Below are 19531 nucleotides of genomic sequence, written 5' to 3'. Positions count from 1 at the left end.
TCTGGTTAGTACAATTTTTTATATGACTCTTTGGCACTTGATTCTACTCCTCATCTATATCCCAGATGAACTTCAAGGGAAAGTCTTTCATCTTCTTTTGGAATATTCTGTCAAATCTTTCATTTTGTGCCACAGTCAGGTGATTCTTCCAGTCTCCAATGGTACCTAGTGGGATAAGAACATGGTAAGCCACTGGGTGAGGAGGTAGCACTGTCAGGGTAAAATTTTCCTACAACCCACTCTGATCCATCATTCAAGCCAAGCTAACTCTGTTAGTTCTCCATGGGGGTTGACATTTCATTTCTTCTTATGCAGGGTTTGAACCAAGAAACAAATGCAGGATGCAATAACATGGAAAATGGAGTTATGGTCCAGGTCCTTATCTGTTACACTTCCTCAACCACTACCTTAAAGTACAGCCTTTCTTTAGAAAGAAAAATACTACAATATACAAAGAGATTAGAACATTCAAATATATTTTACAAATGCCACACACCATAATTTGGAAACTATATCTAACATGAAGGTAACGCTTACTGCACCTCTTCAAAGTACTTCTTTACTTTCATAATTAAAAAAATTAGACCCAACGATGTCGAGTCATCAAATCAATGTCACAGAGGGCCCCCAGCGCTGCCAGTGCTGCAGTTTTACAGGCTGATAGCTTGAGGCCATCATTAAGACCACTTTTGAGTAAGGAGGAATAATTTGGCATCTTCATCTACCAGATCTCCCTGTGCAAACATTATTATTGTCATTTGGCACAGTTAGTAAGCTATTACAGTCATGAGAAACAGTGTATATCTGATCTAGTTGAGCAATGAAAAGTGAAGTGGATAATAAACAGGACAAAATTCAAAAACAATAATTTTTAAAATTCCAGTACCTTAAGCAATTTCAATAAGATGTTCACAAAATTAGGCTTAATCAATATCCTTCACATAATGAAAAGTGCTGAATATATGAGATAATTTAAAATGAACAAATTAGGGAGTACCCATTATCTTTTAGAATGATATGCATTGAAAGATTAAATTAAAAGTTTTTGAACACAAGGAGTAACATAAGGAAAAATACTCTTAACAATACCTGGAATGTTACAGGAGTATAATAAAAGTCCATCCCATGTTTTTGAATAATTTAATCCACAGCAGATTGGGTTAATAACATACCAATCTACTTTTTGCAATGAAGAAATCTGACACATGAGAAAATTACAGTATCCAAAGCCTCTTCCTCAAAACAATGTACATATTAAAGTTACTTTTAGAATAGCCTATGAGAAATAAAAGAAAACAAAGAAGTGGAGTTCTCCTGGTCACATTTACCCTTTGCACTCGGATAAAATTTGATAATAAATTTTAAACACTAAGGTCATGTGGAGTAGAAGGAAAGAACTTAATAGCTATTAGTCAGAACTCTTCTGGGCCATTTTCAGTTGGAAACTTTATTGTCCTTGGAGCCCAAATGGCAGTATTTGGAAAGATGTGTGGGAGGCACTTATTAACTAGGTTAGGGGCCAAGGACTTGGGGCAACTCTCAACACTCTTGCTTCTATAAACCAGAGAGATCACCTTTGCGCAGAAAATGTCCATCCTTTGTTCTTGTCCAGTTTGCAGAGTTTAGCAAATGATCGAGATCTGCTTGAGGATCACGCTTCATGTTTTCAAATGTAGCCTGGTTGACAACAGCATCCAGATCCTCTTCGCTCAACTCTTTTTCAAGAAAACTACTGATTTTCAGCACAGAACGTCGGAGATCCTGAAAAAAATGTGAATATGAGAAACCAGTGAGCCTCTAAGGAATGTTTGAGTTACACCCCAACATCTTTGTCACATTTTAGAAAATGGAAAATGCTTAGGTTTATTATAATTTTAAAGTTTTGTAGGGAGGTATTGCTTTCTATTCCTTCTATGAAAATGAGTGCTCTCATTGTCAGACAAATAAAACATTAGAGAAGATCAATGAAACCAAAAGTTGGTACTTTGAAAAGATCAACAATATAGACAAATTTTAAGCCAGACTCATCAAGAAAAAAAAATGGAGAGGGTTACAATCAATAAAATTAGAAACTGAAAAAAGAGACATTACAACTGACACCACACAAATACAAAGGATCATAAGAGACTACTGTAAGCAACTGTATGCCAATAAAATGGAAAAGCTAGAAGAAATGGACAGATCCTCACAAAGGTACAACCTACCAAGACAAACACAGGAAGAAACCGAAAATATGAATAGAGGAAACACAAGAACTGACATTGAAACTGTGATTCAAAAACCTCCAAAAAACAAAAGTCTTGGACCGGATGGCTACACAGGAAAATTCTGGCAAACATTCAGAGAAGAGTTAACATCTATTCTTCTGAAACTTCCAAAAAAAATAGCAGAGGAAGGAACACTCCCAAGCACATTCAAAGAAACCACCATCACCTTGATACTGAAACCAGACAAAGATACTGCAAACAGAGAAAATTACAGGGCAATATCACTGATGAACATAGCTGTAAAAATCCTCAGTAAAATTTAGCAAACTGCATCCAAATATATATTAAATAGATGATATACCAAAATCAAGTGGGACTTATCCCAGGTATGCAAGGATTCTTCAATACGCAAAAACCCATCTGTATGGTACACCATATTAACAAACTGAAAAGTAAAAACCCACATGATCATCTCAGACAAATGCAGAAAAAACTTTGGACAAAATCCAAGATACATTTCTGATAAAAACTCTCCAGAGAGTGGCCGTAGAGGGGAACTAACTAAGAACAACCAAAAGGGTATATGACAAACACACAGATAACATCATTCTCAATGGTGAAACACTGACAGCAATCCCACTAAGATCAGGAACAAGACAAGGATGTCCACTTTCACCACTGTTATTTGACATAATTTTGGAAGTCCTATCCAGGGCAATCAGCGAAGAAAAAGAAATAAAAGGAATGAAGATTGGAAGAGAAGAAGTAAATCTATCACTCCTTGCAGATGACACAATACTGTATCTAGAAAATCTTCAAAATACTACCAGAAAACTGTTAGAGCTCACCAATGAATTGGGTTAAGTTGCAGGATGCAAAATTAATACACAAAAATCAACTGCATTTCTTCCACATGTAAAAGAATGAAATTAGAACACTCCCCAACACCATACACAAAAATAAACTCAAAATGGATTAAAGACCTAGATATAAGACCAGACACTATAAAACTCTTAGAGGAAAACATAGGCCAAACACTCTCCGACATAAATGACAGCAACATCTTCTCAGACTCACCTCTTAGAGTAATGACAGTAAAAACAAAAATAAACAAAGGAGACTTAATTAAACTGAAAATTTCTGCATAGCAAAGGAAACCCTAAACGAAACAAAAAGATAACCCACAGAATGGCAGGAAATCTTTGCAAATGAGTCAACTGACAAGGGATTCAGCTCCAAAATTTACAAACACTTCCTACAGCTCAATACCAAAAAAAACAAATAACCCCATCAAAAAATGGGTACGAATAACTTGATCCCCTTGCTGTACAGTGGGGAAAAAAAAATGGGCAGAAGATCTAAACAGACAGTTCTCCAAAGAAGACATACAGATGGCCAAAAAACACATGAAAAGGTGTTCAACATCACTCATTATTAGAGAAATGCACATCAAAACCACCATGAGGTACCACCTTACACCAGAATGGCCATTATCCAAAAGTCTACAAACAATAAGTGCTGGAGAGGGTGTGGTGAAAAAGGAACCCTAGTACATGGTGGGTGGGATTGTAAGTTGGTGCAACCACTGTGGAAAACAGTATGGAGATTCCTCAGAAAACTAAGAATAGAACTACCATTTGATCCAGCAATCCCACTCCTGGGCATCTACCCAGAGAAAACCATGACTCTCAAAGACACATGTACTCCGATGTTCATTGCAGCACTATTTGCAATAGCCAAGACATGGCAACAAGCTAAATGTCCATCGACAGAGGAGTGGACCAAGAAGCTGTGGTACATATACTCAATGGAACATTACTCAGCCATTAAAAGGGAGTGAAATACCAGCCTTTTTAGCAACATGGATGGACCTAGAAATTATCATGCTAAGTGAAGTCAGCGATACAATGAGACACCAACATCCAATGCTTTCACTGACATGTGGAATCTGAAAAAAGGACAGACTGAACTTCTTTGCAGAACAGATACTGACTCAACAGATTTTGAAAAACCTATGGTTTCCACAGGAGACAGTTAGGGGGCTGTGGGAATGTGCTGGGGTTTTGGGATGGAAATCCTATAAAACTGGATTATGATGATCATTGTACAACTATAAATGTAATAAATTCATTGAGCAATAAAAAAATTCTAAAAAAAAGAAATCAACTGTATTTCTATATACTAACAATGAAAGATCAGGAAAAGAAATTAAGGAAACGATCCCATTTACCATCACATCAAAAAGAATAAAACACCTGCGAATAAAGCTACATAAAGAGAAAAAAGACCTTTACTCTGAAAACTATAAGATGCTGATGAAAGAAATCAAAGATGACACAAACAGGTAGAAAAATATACCATGCTCTTGGATTGGAAGAATCCATATTATCCAAATGACTATACTACCCAAGACAATCTACAGATTCAATGCAATCCCTATCAAATTACCAATGACATCATCACAAAACTGAACAAAAGTCTCCAAACAGCCAAAGAAATACTGAAAGAACTGGAGGAATCAGGCTCCTTGACTTCAGACTTTACTACAAAGCTACAGTCATCAATACAGTATGGTACTGGCACAAAAACCGAAATATGGGTCAATGGAACAGGACAGAAAGCCCAGATATAAACCCATGCACCTCTGGCCCACTAAACTATGACATAGGGGGCAAGTATATACAATGGAGAAAAGACAGTCCCCTCAATAAGAGGTGCTGGGAAAACTGGACTGCTACATGTAAAAGAATGAAATGAGAACACTCCCTAACACCATACACAAAAATAAACTCTAAATGGATTAAAGACCTAAATATAAGACCAGATACTATAAAACTCTTAGAGGGAAACATAGGCTGAACACTCTCTGACATAAAATGCAGCAATGTCTTCTCAGATCCACCTCCTAGAGTAATGACAATAAAAACGAAAATAAACAAATGGATCACTACTAAACTTAAAAGTTCTTGCACAGCAAAGGGAACAAAAAAAAAGTGAAAAGACAACCCACAGAATGGGAGAGAATCTTGGCAAACAATGCAACCATCAAGGCCTAATCTCCAAGATATGCAAGGAACTCATACAACTCAACAATAACAACAACAAAACAAATAATACAATTTAAAAATGGGCAGAAAAGCTAAACAGACATTTCTCCAAAGAAGACATACAGATGGCCAGCAAGCACATGAAAAAATGCTTAACATCACCACTAGAGAAACACAAATCAAAACTACAATGAGGTACCACCAAACACCAATCAGAATACCCGTCACTAACAGGTCAATAAATAACAATTGCTGGAGAAGGTGTGTTTCAAGAGAACCTTCTTTCACTGTTGGTGGGAATATAAATTGGTACAACTGCTGTGGAAAACAGGGTGGAGGTTCCTCAGAAAACTAAATATAGAATTATCACATAATCCAGCAATCCCACTCCTGGGCATATATCTGGACAAAACTTTCATTCAAAAAGATACATGCACCCCTATGTTCACTGCAGCACTCTTCATGATGACAAAGATATGGAAACAACTCAAATGTCCAACAATAGATGAATGAGTTAAGATGTTCTACATATGTAAAATGGAATATTATTCAGCCATAAAAGGACAAAATAATGCCATTTTAGCAACATGGGTGCAACTAGAGATTCTCATACTAAGTGAAATAAGTCAAATACCATATGATATCACTTATATGTAGAATCTAAAATATGGCACAAATGATTCTATCTACAAAACAGAAACAGATCATAGACACAGAGAGAAAAAAAAATTGTGTTTGCCAGGGGGAAGGGGAAAGAGAGTGGAATGGACTGGGTTTTGGAGGTTGGCAGATGGAAACAATTACATTTAGAATGGATAAGCGATGTGGTCTACTGTACAGCACAGGGAACTATTTCCAATTTCTTGTGTTGCAACATGATGGAACATAGTGTTAGAAAAAGAACGCATATATATATAGAGAGAGAGAGAGAGACATACACATATATGACAAGGTCACTATGCTGTGGGGCAGAAATTGAAGGAATATTATAAACAAACTTTAATAAAAAATTTAGTAAATAAATAACATGCTTAGGTTTATTATAATTCTAAAGGTTTATAAGGATGTATTACTTTATATTCCTTCTATGATAATGAGTGCTATCATTGTCAGCTCTGTTAGGGCTTCATATTGTTTGATTGATAAGGAGAATTCACCTTCATTAATTCATAGAGCCAGAACATTCAGGATATCCTTTAGGTTTCAGGAATTGTGCCAGGTACTTGAGATGGCCAAGAGAAAAATAATAAGATATCTATCTTGTATAGAGTCTAAACCTTTATGAGGAAAACGGGCAAGTAATGAAATATCATGAGCACAAGAAAGAAAAGCCCAGGTCTAGATGGCTTCACTGACTATTTCTGCCAAATATTTGAAGAATTAGCCAATCCTCCTCATATATTCCATAAGTTGAAGAGGAGGGAATACTTTTAATAAGGAGCATGATCCTCATACCAAGTCAAAAAAAAAACTAGAAATAAAGAAATCTAAAGACCAATAACTTTTAGGAAAGGTAAAATACAAACATCCTCAACAAATTACTAGCAAAATAAATACAACAAACTATTAAAAGGATCATACGCCATGAAAAGTGGGATTTACTCTTGGGATACAAGTAGGGCATGACATGTGATAATTAATTAATGTAATACCACATTTACAGAATGAAGAAGAAGAAGCTGCATGATCATCTCCATTGATGTAGAATAAGAATTTGACAATATTCAACACCTTTTAAGGATAAAAACACTAAACAGAAGATTACAAGTAAACTACCTCGATATAAAAGGCCTATGTAACATAAAATACCATTGTTGATATTATAGTCAATGGTGAAAGACTGAAAGATATTTTGTGAAGATCAGGGACAAGGCATCGTTGCCCATTCTCGCCACTTCTATTCAACATAGTAAAAGAAGTCCTAGCCAAAAAAGTTCAGTAAGAAAAAAATAACTCAAAAGCATCCAAATTGAAAAGGAAGACATAAAATCATCTATGTTCACAAGCAACATAATTTTATATGGAGAAAAGCCTACAGGTTTCTTCAAACAGAACAAATAAACAAAGAATTACACAACATAAAACCAGTAGTCAATAATCCGTTGCTTTTCAATACACTAAGAATGCACATTCCAAATGGAATTTTTTAATTCCATTTAAAGCTGCATCAATAAAAACAAAATACTTACAAATAAACTTAACCAAGAGGGGAAAGACTCGTGTACCGAAAACTACAAAGTATCACACACACAAAAAAACCCAAAACAATAACAACAACAACAACAACAACAAACATTTAAAAAACTTTTCTTGGAATTCAAGAGGGAAGAAGAAAAATGTCCCTGGAAAAGTAGAATTCCTTTCAGTGTGTAAAGTTAAGTGCCAAGTTACAGAAACTTGAAATATTTTCCATATTTAGGGAAAATTGAACTTCAACATGCTTAGTGCTTGATAAACTCACAAGGTGGAGAGGCAAGTTCTAGAAAGGATAAAGGGACTTAAGTGTGGTAAGTATCTTAGTATTTACCTTCTAAGTGACAAAAATCAGTAGAAAAGCCTGAGTGTCACTGGGCAAATAAAATAACAAGGCATTAATGATCACATTATTTCTACAAATAATTTTTGTACAATAACCAACATGTAATAAAGGTATGCAGGAATAAGAAGAAATAAGGCCACAAACCAGAACAATGAAGACAACAGAAAGAGAACGAAGATATTATGCATAGTGCAATTATCACAAAGAATATTTAATTTACCACGCTTACGATATTCTAGGTATAGAAGACAAAAGTGAAAATTTGTTAGAAAACTAGAAGCTATACAAAATAAGATAGCTGATTTTAAAGAGATCCCAATGCATGAATTAAAACAAAGACTTTGATGAATACTTTTAACAGCAGAATAGACTCAGATGCCTAGGGAGCTAGTGAACTGGGAGATGGGGACAGAAGGCACATTCAGAATGACCCGTGATAGAGAGACAAAACAGACATTGGCTTACTTGAAGAAGCATGCCTTTCTTGTAAGACAGGCTGAAAGTCTCTTTCCTACCTCTATCTAAAGTTTTCCACTTAATCTTCAGCACAGGAGCAATTTCCCAACACTACCCCCTATTGCTCTCCACAATTCTAAGCCAAGTGCCTCAAAATAGTAAACTATTCTTCATGTGAGTCAATGAGCACCCCTCTCCATGAGTGACACGTGACTTCAGTCTCCAAAGATGCCTACAGACAGGCTTACAGGTGCGTGAATTTCTTTGCTGAAGGCTTCCACCAATTACAACATACAAAGGGAAGGTCACAGAAGGGAAAGATTCACTTCTCACCAAATAAGACTTTCACCAGGATATACCACTCTTTAGCTCTTTAGCTTCTCCTTTCTATTAAGATGAAAATCTTAAGATGATCTTTTTAATTACTCAATGAATTTTATTAAAATCTTAGGATGATTTTTTATATTTTAAAATGAGAAGCAATGGAGACAATATTGAAAACAAATATGCAGTTTAATGAGTTAGTATGACAGAAACACATAATTCCAACAAGCACATCAAGAAAATGAACAATGCCAGAATCACTGAAGTACTTGAAACTTATCTCTTTCCTAATCATCAAAGTAGCCCACCCCCATACAACTGCTGTCCTTATTTTTATAATAATTACCTTTTAATTTCAGTTAGAGTTTTTCTATTTAAACATGAACCTCGAAAGAGTATGACTATTTCTGACTCCATTTCAACTACATACGACTGGACACTCGCTATAGGGAAGCAGAAAATCTTTCTTCATAGTTGCCATGTTCCTGCAAGAGCATGCCCAAATCCTTGGGAAATGTACTAAGTCATCTCAGGTAGTCTTCACAGACTTTGGGGATTTCTGACACAATTACCATTGGAGAAACAGTCATAACCATTATAAGGTCAAATAGTCAAAACATTTCCAAGGGAACTAGAAAAAGGAAAGCTTACAAAACCTACATCAACATTGGTGGATACTTAATTCCTTGAGAAAATTGGGAGCTTTTTCTAGAAGGATCTTTAAGGCAGACAAACCTGATTGACTAAGGTCTATTCTATCTTCCAAAACAGGGGAACTTGAAAGAAGATTCCCTCCACGTTATATGCTTTAAAAACTTGGTTTGAAAAACTGGTGGATTCAATGGAGAAAAGCTGAAAGCCTTCCCACTAAAATCTGGAACAAGACAAGGATGCACAGTCTCAACACCCTCATTCAACATAGTACTGGAAGTCCTAGCCACAGCAATCAGACAAACAAAAGAAATAAAAGGCATCCAAATAGGAAGAGAAGAGGTAAAACTGTCACTGTATGCAGATGACATGATACTATATACATAGAAAACCCTAAGGACTCAACCCAAAAACTACTTGAACTGATCAACAAATTCAGCAGAGTAGCAGGATGTAAGATTAACAGTCAGAAATCAATCACATTTCTGTATCCTAACAATGAAATATTAGAAGAGGAATACAAAAACACAATACCTTTTAAAATTGCACCCCAAAAAATCAAACACCTGGGAATACACCTGACCAAGGAGGTAAAGGACTTATATGCCGAGAACTATAAAACATCAATCTAGGATATTAAAGAAGATGTAAAGAAATGGAAAGATATTCCATTCTCACGGGTTGGTAAAATTAATATTGTAAAAATGGCCATACTACCCAAAGCAATCTATAGATTCAATGCCATCCCTATCAAATTACCCATGACAATTTTTCACAGAACTAAAGCAAACAATCCAAAAATTTATATGGAACCACAAAAGACCCAGCACTGCCAAAGCAATCCTGAGGAACAAAAACCAAGCAGGAGGCATAACTCTTCGGGCACTATTACAAAGCCACAGTCATCAAAGCAGTGTGGTGCTGGTACCAAAACACACAGACAGACCAATGGAACAGAATAGAGAACTCAGAAATAAACCCAGACACCCATGGTCCATTAATTTTTGACAAAGGAGGCAAGAACATAAAATGGGAAAAAGACAGTCTTTTCAGCAAGGATTGCTGGGAAACCTGGACAGCTGCATGCAAAGCAATGAAACTAGAACACACCCTCATACCATGCACAAAAATAAACTCAAAATGGCTGAACGACATAAATATAAGACAAGACACCATCAAACTCCTGGAAGAGAACATAGGCAAAATATTCTCTGACATCAACCTTGCTAATGCTTTCTCAGGTCAGCCTCCCAAAGCAACAGAAGTAAAAGCAAAAATACACCAATGGGACCTAATCAAACTGACAAGCTTTTCCACAGCAAAGGAAACCCAAAAGAAAACAAAAAGACAACTTACAGAATGGGAGAAAATAGTTTTGAATGATGCAACTGGCAAGGGCTTAATCTCTAAAATATACAGACAACTTAGACAACTCAACAGCAAAAAAGCCAATAACCCAGTGGAAAAATGGGCAAAAGACCTGAAGAGACATTTCTCCAAGGACGATATACAGATGGCCAACAAGCACATAGAAAAATGCTCCATATGGAATTCCCATTGTGGCACAGCAGAAACGAACCCAACTAGGAACGATGAGGTTGTAGGTTCAATTCCTGGCCTCGCTCAGTGGGTTAAGGATCCAGCGTTCCCATGAGCTGTGGTGTAGGTTGCAGAAGCAGCTCGGATCTGGTGTTGCTGTGGCTCTGGTGTAGGCCAGCAGCTACAGCTCCAATCAGATCCCTAACCTGGGAACCTCCATATGTCATGGGTGTGGCCCTGAAAGACAAAAGATGACAAAAAAAAGAAAAAGTAAAAAGAAAAACTGTTCAACATCACTGATTATTAGAGAAATGCAAATCAAAACTACCACGAGATACCACCTCACACCAGTCAGAATGGCCATCATTAATAATTCCACAAATAACAAGTGCTAGAGGAGTGTGGAGAAAAGGGAACCCTCCTACACTGTTGGTGGGAATGTAAGTTGGTACAACCACTATGGAAAACAGTATGGAGGTACCTTAGAAATCTCTACATAGAACTACCATATGTCCCACTCTTGGACATATATCTGGACAAAACTTTCCTTAAAAAAGAGACATGCATCCGCATGTTCACTGCAGCACTATTCACAATAGCCAAGACATTCAAACAACCCAAATGTCCATCGACACACAATTGGATTAAGAAGATGTAGTATATATGCACAATGGAATACTACTCAGCCATAAAAAGGAATGAAATAATGCCATTTGCAGCAACATGGATGGAACTAGAGACTCTCATACTGAGTGAAGTCAGAAAAAGACAAATACCATATGATATCACTGATATCTGGAATCTAATATATGGCACAAATGAACCTTTCCACAGAAAAGAAAATCATGGACTTGGAGAATAGACTTGTGGTTGTCAGGGGGGAGGGGGAGGGAGTGTGGTGGATTAGAAGCTTGAGGTTAACGGACACAAACTATTGTCTTTGGAGTGGATTAGCAATGAGATCCTGCTGTGTAGTACGGGAACTATGTCTAGTCACTTATGATGGAGCATGGTAATGGAAGAAAAAAGAGTGTGTACATGTATGTGTAACTGGGTCACCGTGCGGTACAGCAGAAAAAAAAATAATCTATTGGGGAAATAAAAAAATTAAAAACAAATGAGCTAATAAATTAACAAAAATAAAAAAAAACTGGTGGAGACCATAGACTAAAAATATAAAAAAGGGAATTCCCACTGTGGTTGAGTGGCTTGAGACATCGACATGGTGTTCATGAGGTGTGGGTTTGATCCTGGGCCTCACTCAGTGGGTTAAGTGTTTGGCATTGCCACAAGCTGCAGTGTAGTTTCGAGACTCAGCTCAATCTCATGTTGCTGTGTCTGTGGTGTAGGCCTGCAGGGGCAGCTCCAATTCAACCCCTGGCCAGAGAACTTTTTATGGCAGGTGCTGCCATAAGAAAGAAAATCTATGTCTATATATATATCTACACAATGGGCGACTTGATGAAAGGTAAGTTAAAACAGTTGATAATAGTCTATTGATGGCAAAACAGAAATATTCAGAGATTTTTCAGAGTTTACTCTGTGGTCTGTATGTCCAAATTTTTCATAAATTCTATTGTTTACAGATATTTTGTTGTGACCATATTCTTATGGAGGAACTGGAATGTAAAAACAGGGAAGGAATCAGACTTACATTTTGAGATGATAACTCTGGATAAACAACGGAGAATAAATGGAGATGAGCTGAGATTTTTTTCATGTTCACTGTTATAACTTTTCAAACCGCTAATGGGAATGAAATTCTAAGAATATTAATTCTATCATATTGCCGTTTGTCTTATAAGGGCCCCTCACTGCATTTAAGACTTTATAAAATCACTATCATGAAGATAGCCTATAGACCATATACAGCCTGGCTTCTAAAGACCCTTATATTAATGTTTTGTCATTTCCACCTTGCTCTTTAACTTATTCCTCAATTCTTCAAAAATGGCATGCACTTGAGTGCTTCAGAGAATTTGCACATTCTCTTTCCTTGGCTTAGAATTCTCCTTCACCACGTGTCTTTTCTAAACTCATACTTATCTGCATGCAGATCTCCCGCTAAATAGCTGTCTTCCTTGTTAGATGATAAACTCTATAAACAAAGGGTTTAGTCCTATTTTTCTGTCACTTAGAAGGTCTGCAATATGTTTTGGAAAAAATGGGTGAATAAATTATGTATTAGTGAATCAACACATCAATGAGAAATCACATAACAGTGAACTTCAAATGTGTTTTGTTTGTTTGTTTAGGCAACGTTTTAAGAGAGCTTTGATTGGATGTCAAAGTGTAAACCTCACGCAATATCACTGCAAAGCCATCTTTCAATATTCTCTCTAAAAACCAAACCAAACAAAAAAACAGGAAGTACTTACATCTCAGAGCACATGTTCACCTCTGGCTAATTAGCCATATCTTAGCATCTCAGTGACTTCTCACCCCCGTATTTCACAACGCCCTTTCTCTCTTTTAAGCCATGGCTTCTCTACATTTGACTTTGTTTTAATAACTACAGGTTTTTATATGAAAAGGAATCATAAGAGATTACTGTGTGCAGTGAGAAAAGAGCTCTGGGGAAGACCAGTGTTGAAAGGATGGATGGAAGATTAGAAACCCCCAACATGTCTGAATAGTGGTGAGAGGAAAAGATGATGTGGAGGATGTGGTGCATCAGACCAAGATACAAAAGAGTCCCAAAAAGAACAAACTTCTTAAAATGAACAAAACACGCCTCCTACCTTCTTCATCTCCTCATACATCATGAACAGAATATTGAAGTCATGTCTGTGCTCATACCAGCCTCGGATGTGGTCAAACCAGAGACTTCCAAACACTGTGGGGAAACTGATCAATTACAAGGTGCATATACTGCAGTTATTGAACAGTAAGCCATAGCCTGTCTTTCTCTTCCATAATCCTCTGAAAGACAAATAAGTCTCCCCCCACCGGACATCTATGCTGCCTTTTTAAAAGGGTGTTTTCGGAAACAATTACATCCTTTTAACAGAAACCTGCCTCTTTAGGGTTCTCTATGACTGTGAGAAAAAAAGAAATGTGGGAATGAAAATTCCAAAGTATGAATTTTTAAGACTTCTGTAAATTAATCTCCTTTTTTGTCTGCTTCCTCCACCTGAAAACATATTTTATATTTCCCCTTTTATTCTTTATTTTAATATCTATAGATAGCAATTTTAGTTACCTACAACTAGAAAGAAGCTGAAGATAATTTTCTAAATGGGTGAGAGGCCCCATTCCACATTCTACAACCCATCTGCCTCAATCGATCCTTCGGGGTGTTGTAATGACCACTTCACAACGGTCACCTAAGGCCTACCACAGGCTCAGGACAGACCACAACAGCAACAATAACAACAGCAACACACCCATCCTGAACGTTTGCTATTCCGGAACCTATGTCTCTAGCTTTGGATCTAGCCAACTGGAACCGCTAGGCCACTTGCAGGTCTTTGGATCTGGTCAAAATACCTCTTTGAAATCTTGACAAGACCCAGAGTGGTCCTAGTGAGGACAGAAAGGCCCTTGGGTGGCAGACTAAGTGGATAGCATTTATGGACCACAGATGTGCATTGCACCATCTATGATGACCCTTCTCCATCTGCCTAAATTATGTTCCCAGCGTTTGAGAAATTTGGCTAAATGGCAACATGGCCTTGGGAACATGTTGCTTGAAAAACAAACTCATAGTTACCTTTCCCATCTAGAAACTTTTCCATGAAATGTTCGATGTCATCTGAAGGTTCTAATGTAAGCAACCAATTTGAAAAATGAAAATATGAGATCAAAACATCCTTGGGGTTTCTATAGATGTAAATGACCTGCGGAGAGAATAGTGAAACAATTTTGAGAATTTTTTTTTTTTGGTCTTTTTGCTATTTTTTGGGCCGCTCCCGCGGCATATGGAGGTTCCCAGGCAAGGGGTCGAATAGGAGTTGTAAGTTTAATACTTCAAATTACTTTGCATAAAAGTTATTCAATATACCCTCCATGAGCACTAATATTTGATGCATCACCAAGATAGTCTTGAAGATAAGTGAAAAAAAAGAAAAGCAACTTAATCAATTATGTTGAAATAAATATCATCTTTTCAAGCTCCTACTGTGGCTCTGTGGGTTAAGAACCCAACATAGTGTCTCTGAGGATTCAGTTTTGATCCTTGATCTTGCTCAGTGGGTTAAAGACCTAGCTATATAGGTCACAGATCTGATGGCTGTGGTGTAGGGTGTCAGCTGAAGCTCTGATTCAATCCCTGGACTGGGAAATTCCATATGCTGCAAGTGAAGCTATTAAAAAAAAGAAGAAGATGATATCATTTTTTCAATATCCATAATAAAAAAGAAATAAAATCAATTTTTACTTCACCTTACACAAAGTCACAAAGTAGACTGAAGGTTTAAGTATGAAGTAAAACTCTGACATTTAAGAAAATAAAGACTATGTTTCTGGTTTTGGATATACCTGAAGCATTTTCCAAATGATAAAAAATTCATTAGAAATAAAAATGAATCAACTATACTACATTAAAATGTTAAATGCTGGTAATCAACAGGAATCACAGAAATAAGAAAAAAACAAGAAGACATAAAAGAAGAGTTGCAACACATAAAACCAATAATAGGTTAGTATTTGGAATATATATATGTATATGAACATATATACTTAGATATAAAACAAAGCTATAAGAAAGAGACAACATAACAGAAATTGAGAAAAATTTACAATCATTTCACAAAGAATTATGGCCAATAAACATATCAAAACACCTCAATTTCATTACTGATGCAAAATGCCCTTTAAGATAATGGACTTAATTATTCAAAAAATTATGTTGATTTACACTTTTAAAACTACTTGATAGCTTAGCAAAAATATATCCAGCTTCTAAATTTATGTTACAAAACTGGAATTACAGGTATACTAAAATCAAATAAAAGTAGAGCAATCACAAAAAATTAAAGTCTGCTAAACTTTGCTGCAAACTACCTGTCCATCAAAACACATTCAATGTTGTGTAGTCATACAACAAAATCCACCTAAACTATCAAAAAGAATAGAATTTTATTTGCTGATATAAATAAATGTTTGCTCTATGTTCTATAATTATACTGCAAATAATGTGTGTAGTGACTCAAATTATGAATATATTTATAATTCCATATATATACTTTTGGACCATACCTTCAACAAGCAAAAGTTCCTGGCCAGGGATTGAAACTCTGCCACAGAAGAGACCTGAGCCTCTGCAATGACAATACCAGGTCCTTAACCCACTGAGCCACCAGGAAACTCTAATATTTTTAATATGTAAAATACAATCAGAAATATAATAATCACATGAAAGGATGTAGATAAGTGGACCTGGAGAAAAATATCTGAAGAAAGTATTTTTGTTTCTGAAAAAGGTCTATGTAAGCTCTTTCTGTGACATACTTTAGCCTTTTTGTTCTTGAGACCTTTTGGTACTAAATAATAGGGGAGGTGGGAAGAGAAGAGGCGAGGAGATGGTCTCTTGACATAGTCCACTTTTTCTGGATTGTATTCAAGGAAAAGGACTCTATGATATATTTCCACCATTTCAGTTCTGTTACGATGTCCTTCAAAATAAATCGAGCTTAATATCTGCTGAGCCCAGATGGTACCTGTAAAAATAAATAATCTTGTTTTCAACAGTGAAGTGACATTGAATGGTAGGCATCAATGGTAAGGCCACCCACCCATCTCAAGATCATTTGAAGCTTTTCAGTTCTTTTAACCTCACTGAGATGCCAATGAATTTGTCCAAATGTTTTGGTTTATTTGTGTTTTACACAAAAATTATTCAAGATAAATTCAAGGGCTCTAGTTCCTTCCTCACTCTGAAGAGCTGTGGTGACTCTGATTCCCTGGGATTGTGATTCAGAGTCCTTCAGCTCATTCTGGGTCTCTTGCACTTCAAATAAAATCCCTTTACATGATTTTCTGAGGCTGCCTCCATTTTTCTTTCCTTAGTCTCCTTCTTAGAGCTTCATCTTTTAGAAGCATAGGCAAACTAAGAGCTCAAGGCCCCTTTCACTACTTTTTCTGTTTTATTAATCTATAGCATAGGTCTTCCCACACAATGCTTAACAAAAGTAGTAACAGCAAGTAGTCTTGTCTCGGGCCAGATTTTAAATGTAATATTTCAAATGCTTCACTACTGCTTAAGATGGTTATGGTAGTTTGGGGGTAGATTCTGTTGATCAGGTTAAGGAAGTTCCTTCTCTCTCTTTCACTAAGAGATTCCATTTTTGAAAAGCTGCTGAATTTTATTGAATGCTTGTCTACATCTTTCGAGATGATAATACAGGTTTTCTCTTTTGCTCTAGTAATGTGAGTGAAACCAATCATGACCCTTGAATGAACCCTGGTGGGTCAGAGTATATTTTTGAATGTTGCTAGATTTGTTTTGCTTATATTGGGTTTAGGATTTCTGCCACTAACACATGGGAATGACAAAGAGTCAAGGGAAGACTCTGCGATGGACTTCACTTCTTGACCTAAAGCTAAGCAAATAGATGTGGCATTAACATCTAAAAGGAAAAAAGGAGTTCCCGTCGTGGCACAGTGGTTAACAAATCCAACTAGGAACCATGAGGTTGCGGATTAGGTCCCTGCCCTTGCTCAGTGGGTTAACAATCTGGCTGTGAGCTGTGGTGTAGGTTGCAGACGCGGCTCGGATCCTGCGTTGCTGTGGCTCTGGCATAGGCCGGTGGCTACAGCTCTGATTCGACCCCTAGCCTGGGAACCTCCATATGCCACGGGAGCGGCCCAAGAAATAGCAAAAAGACAAAAAAATTAAAAAAATAAAATTAAAAAAAATTTTTTAAATAAAAGGAAAAAAGGTACATCATTTATAATGATATTTAGAAGCCAGGCAGAATCCAGGGATAAGGGAAGGTGTCTCTAATTTGGGAAAAGTAAACAAGGTCAGGAATTTCAAAGTGGATTAAAATATAGATACTGAAGCATTTTCATGAAATTCAGGAATATTTTCTTTCTTGACATAAACTCCAATGTATATTTGAATGACATTAACCACTCCAATACAACATTGCTTCAATGGCACCAAATCATTATATGTTCTACAGAGTGCAGTATTTATTTTTAAAAAAATAAGCCAATTTTGGAATGTGAGAACGAGGGCAATTTAATTCAGTTTAAATGATTGCATTATTGCAGTTCCCATTGTGGCTCAGAGGTAACGAACCTGACTAGTATCCATGAGGATGTGGGTTGGATCCATGGCCTTCCTCAGTGGGTTAAGGATCTGGTGTTGTCATGAACTACAGTGCAGGTTTCAGACCAGACTCAGATCTCACATTGCTGTGGCTGTGGTGTAGGCCAGCAGCTCTAGCTCCGATTCGACCCCTGGTCTGAGAACTTCCATATGCTGCAGGTGCAGCCCCAAAAAGCAAAAATAAAATATAATATAATAAATATAATAAAAATAAAATAAAATACTGTATTATTATAGGAAATGTAAAGGATTTAGAGTAATTGAATAGCATATTAGGAGTTAGTTCTGACAGAGATATGCTACTCACATATTTTAGCATATTTTAGCATATTTTTAGCATATTTTAGCATATTTTTCCCCTTGTGAAACCAAGTCAACAGGTCAGCATTTACAAAGTGTCTGCACTTAGCTCAATAGTTACTTTCTAGATACTCCCCCCTAGAAATGACAAAATAGGTACTTCAAATAGTCTTCTAGTTGAGATTTTTTTTGGCATCATAAATTTTCTAATCATAGGGTGAACTACTGCCAATGTCTGGAAAAGTGGACATTGGCACACATGTATTCTCAAACCAAAGTGAGGCCTGAAACAGGTGGTCCATTCCTTAAACTTACCAGATTTGGGGTATGTAATTATGAAGACATCATCATCACGAATTTCAAAATCAGCTAGATTTTCTAGAATGTCAGTCTCAGCTAGAAATCGTTGAAAATAGTAGCCTTTAAAGTTCAATAAATATTGGTTTGTATGGTCCATAATTATTCACCTACAGGTAAACACAGAAAGAATTTTTCAATTCTTAGCATGTCAAAATAATAAGATGTAGCACATGTTCCATACAGGCCGATCACCATGTAGGACATTTACGTATCCAATCACTCACTTCCCATAGAAATAAGCTTATATATGGTAAAACATTTAATTTTCATAGGAACCCAATGTGGCAAAAGGCAGTGTCTTATCACCATGTTAAAGGAGGAAATTAAGTTACTACAAGGTTAAACAGCTTTTCTTTAAAATCCCACGAGGAAGTTATTTTCGTGATTGCAAATATACAAATGAGAAAATAAGAACCAAATTGTTCAAGGTGGTTCAGCGGGCACAGGTGCAAGATTTGATGCCAGATCATCTGGCCAGAGTGCCCATGATTTAATCACCTAGTTGTACAGTTTGTAGTGTTTAGTATTTTCAGTCTTTTACATTTTTTTTCTTTTTAAGGCTCCCCCCATGGCATATGGAAATTCCCAGACTAGGAGTCAAGTCAGAGCAGCAGCTGCAGGCCTACACCACAGACACAGCAAAGCCAGTGTCTGGGATGTGCCTAGAATGAGCCACATCTGGGATCTACACCACAGCTTACAGCAACGCCTGACTTAACCCAATGGGCAAGGCCAGGGATCAAACCCGCATTCTCAGAAACACTATGTCAGGTTGCTAACCCATGAAGCCACAACAGGAACTCCTAATCTTTACATTTTTGCATTTTTCTAG

The 19531-nt window shown here is 36.7% G+C and overlaps 1 protein-coding gene across 1 annotated transcript; it reads right to left on the bottom strand.

Moving 5' to 3' along the window:
* Positions 1-10: 10 nt before the first annotated feature.
* Positions 11-18800, bottom strand: LOC125121046 (amine sulfotransferase-like). The gene is made up of 6 exons (XM_047769373.1): positions 18655-18800; positions 16215-16423; positions 14476-14602; positions 13505-13599; positions 1575-1761; positions 11-165 (listed from the first exon to the last, which is right to left on the bottom strand). The coding sequence occupies exons 1-6, from the start codon at positions 18794-18796 to the stop codon at positions 44-46; spliced, it is 882 nt and encodes a 293-aa protein (XP_047625329.1). The 5' UTR covers positions 18797-18800; the 3' UTR covers positions 11-43.
* Positions 18801-19531: the final 731 nt, after the last annotated feature.

This window comes from Phacochoerus africanus, chromosome 2 (assembly GCF_016906955.1).
Source record: "Phacochoerus africanus isolate WHEZ1 chromosome 2, ROS_Pafr_v1, whole genome shotgun sequence".
NCBI classification, from domain to species: Eukaryota; Metazoa; Chordata; class Mammalia; order Artiodactyla; family Suidae; genus Phacochoerus; species Phacochoerus africanus.
This window is presented reverse-complemented; position numbering and strand designations above follow the sequence as displayed.

Excerpts from the sequence above, each read along its gene's own strand:
- LOC125121046 (XM_047769373.1), bottom strand. The coding sequence starts at position 18,796 with ATGGACCATACAAACCAATATTTATTGAACTTTAAAGGCTACTATTTT. Across the intron at positions 16,424-18,654 it reads AATTACATACCCCAAATCTG|GTACCATCTGGGCTCAGCAG; the intron begins GTAAGTTTAAGG and ends TTATTTTTACAG. Across the intron at positions 166-1,574 it reads TGGACATTTTCTGCGCAAAG|GTACCATTGGAGACTGGAAG; the intron begins GTGATCTCTCTG and ends TTATCCCACTAG.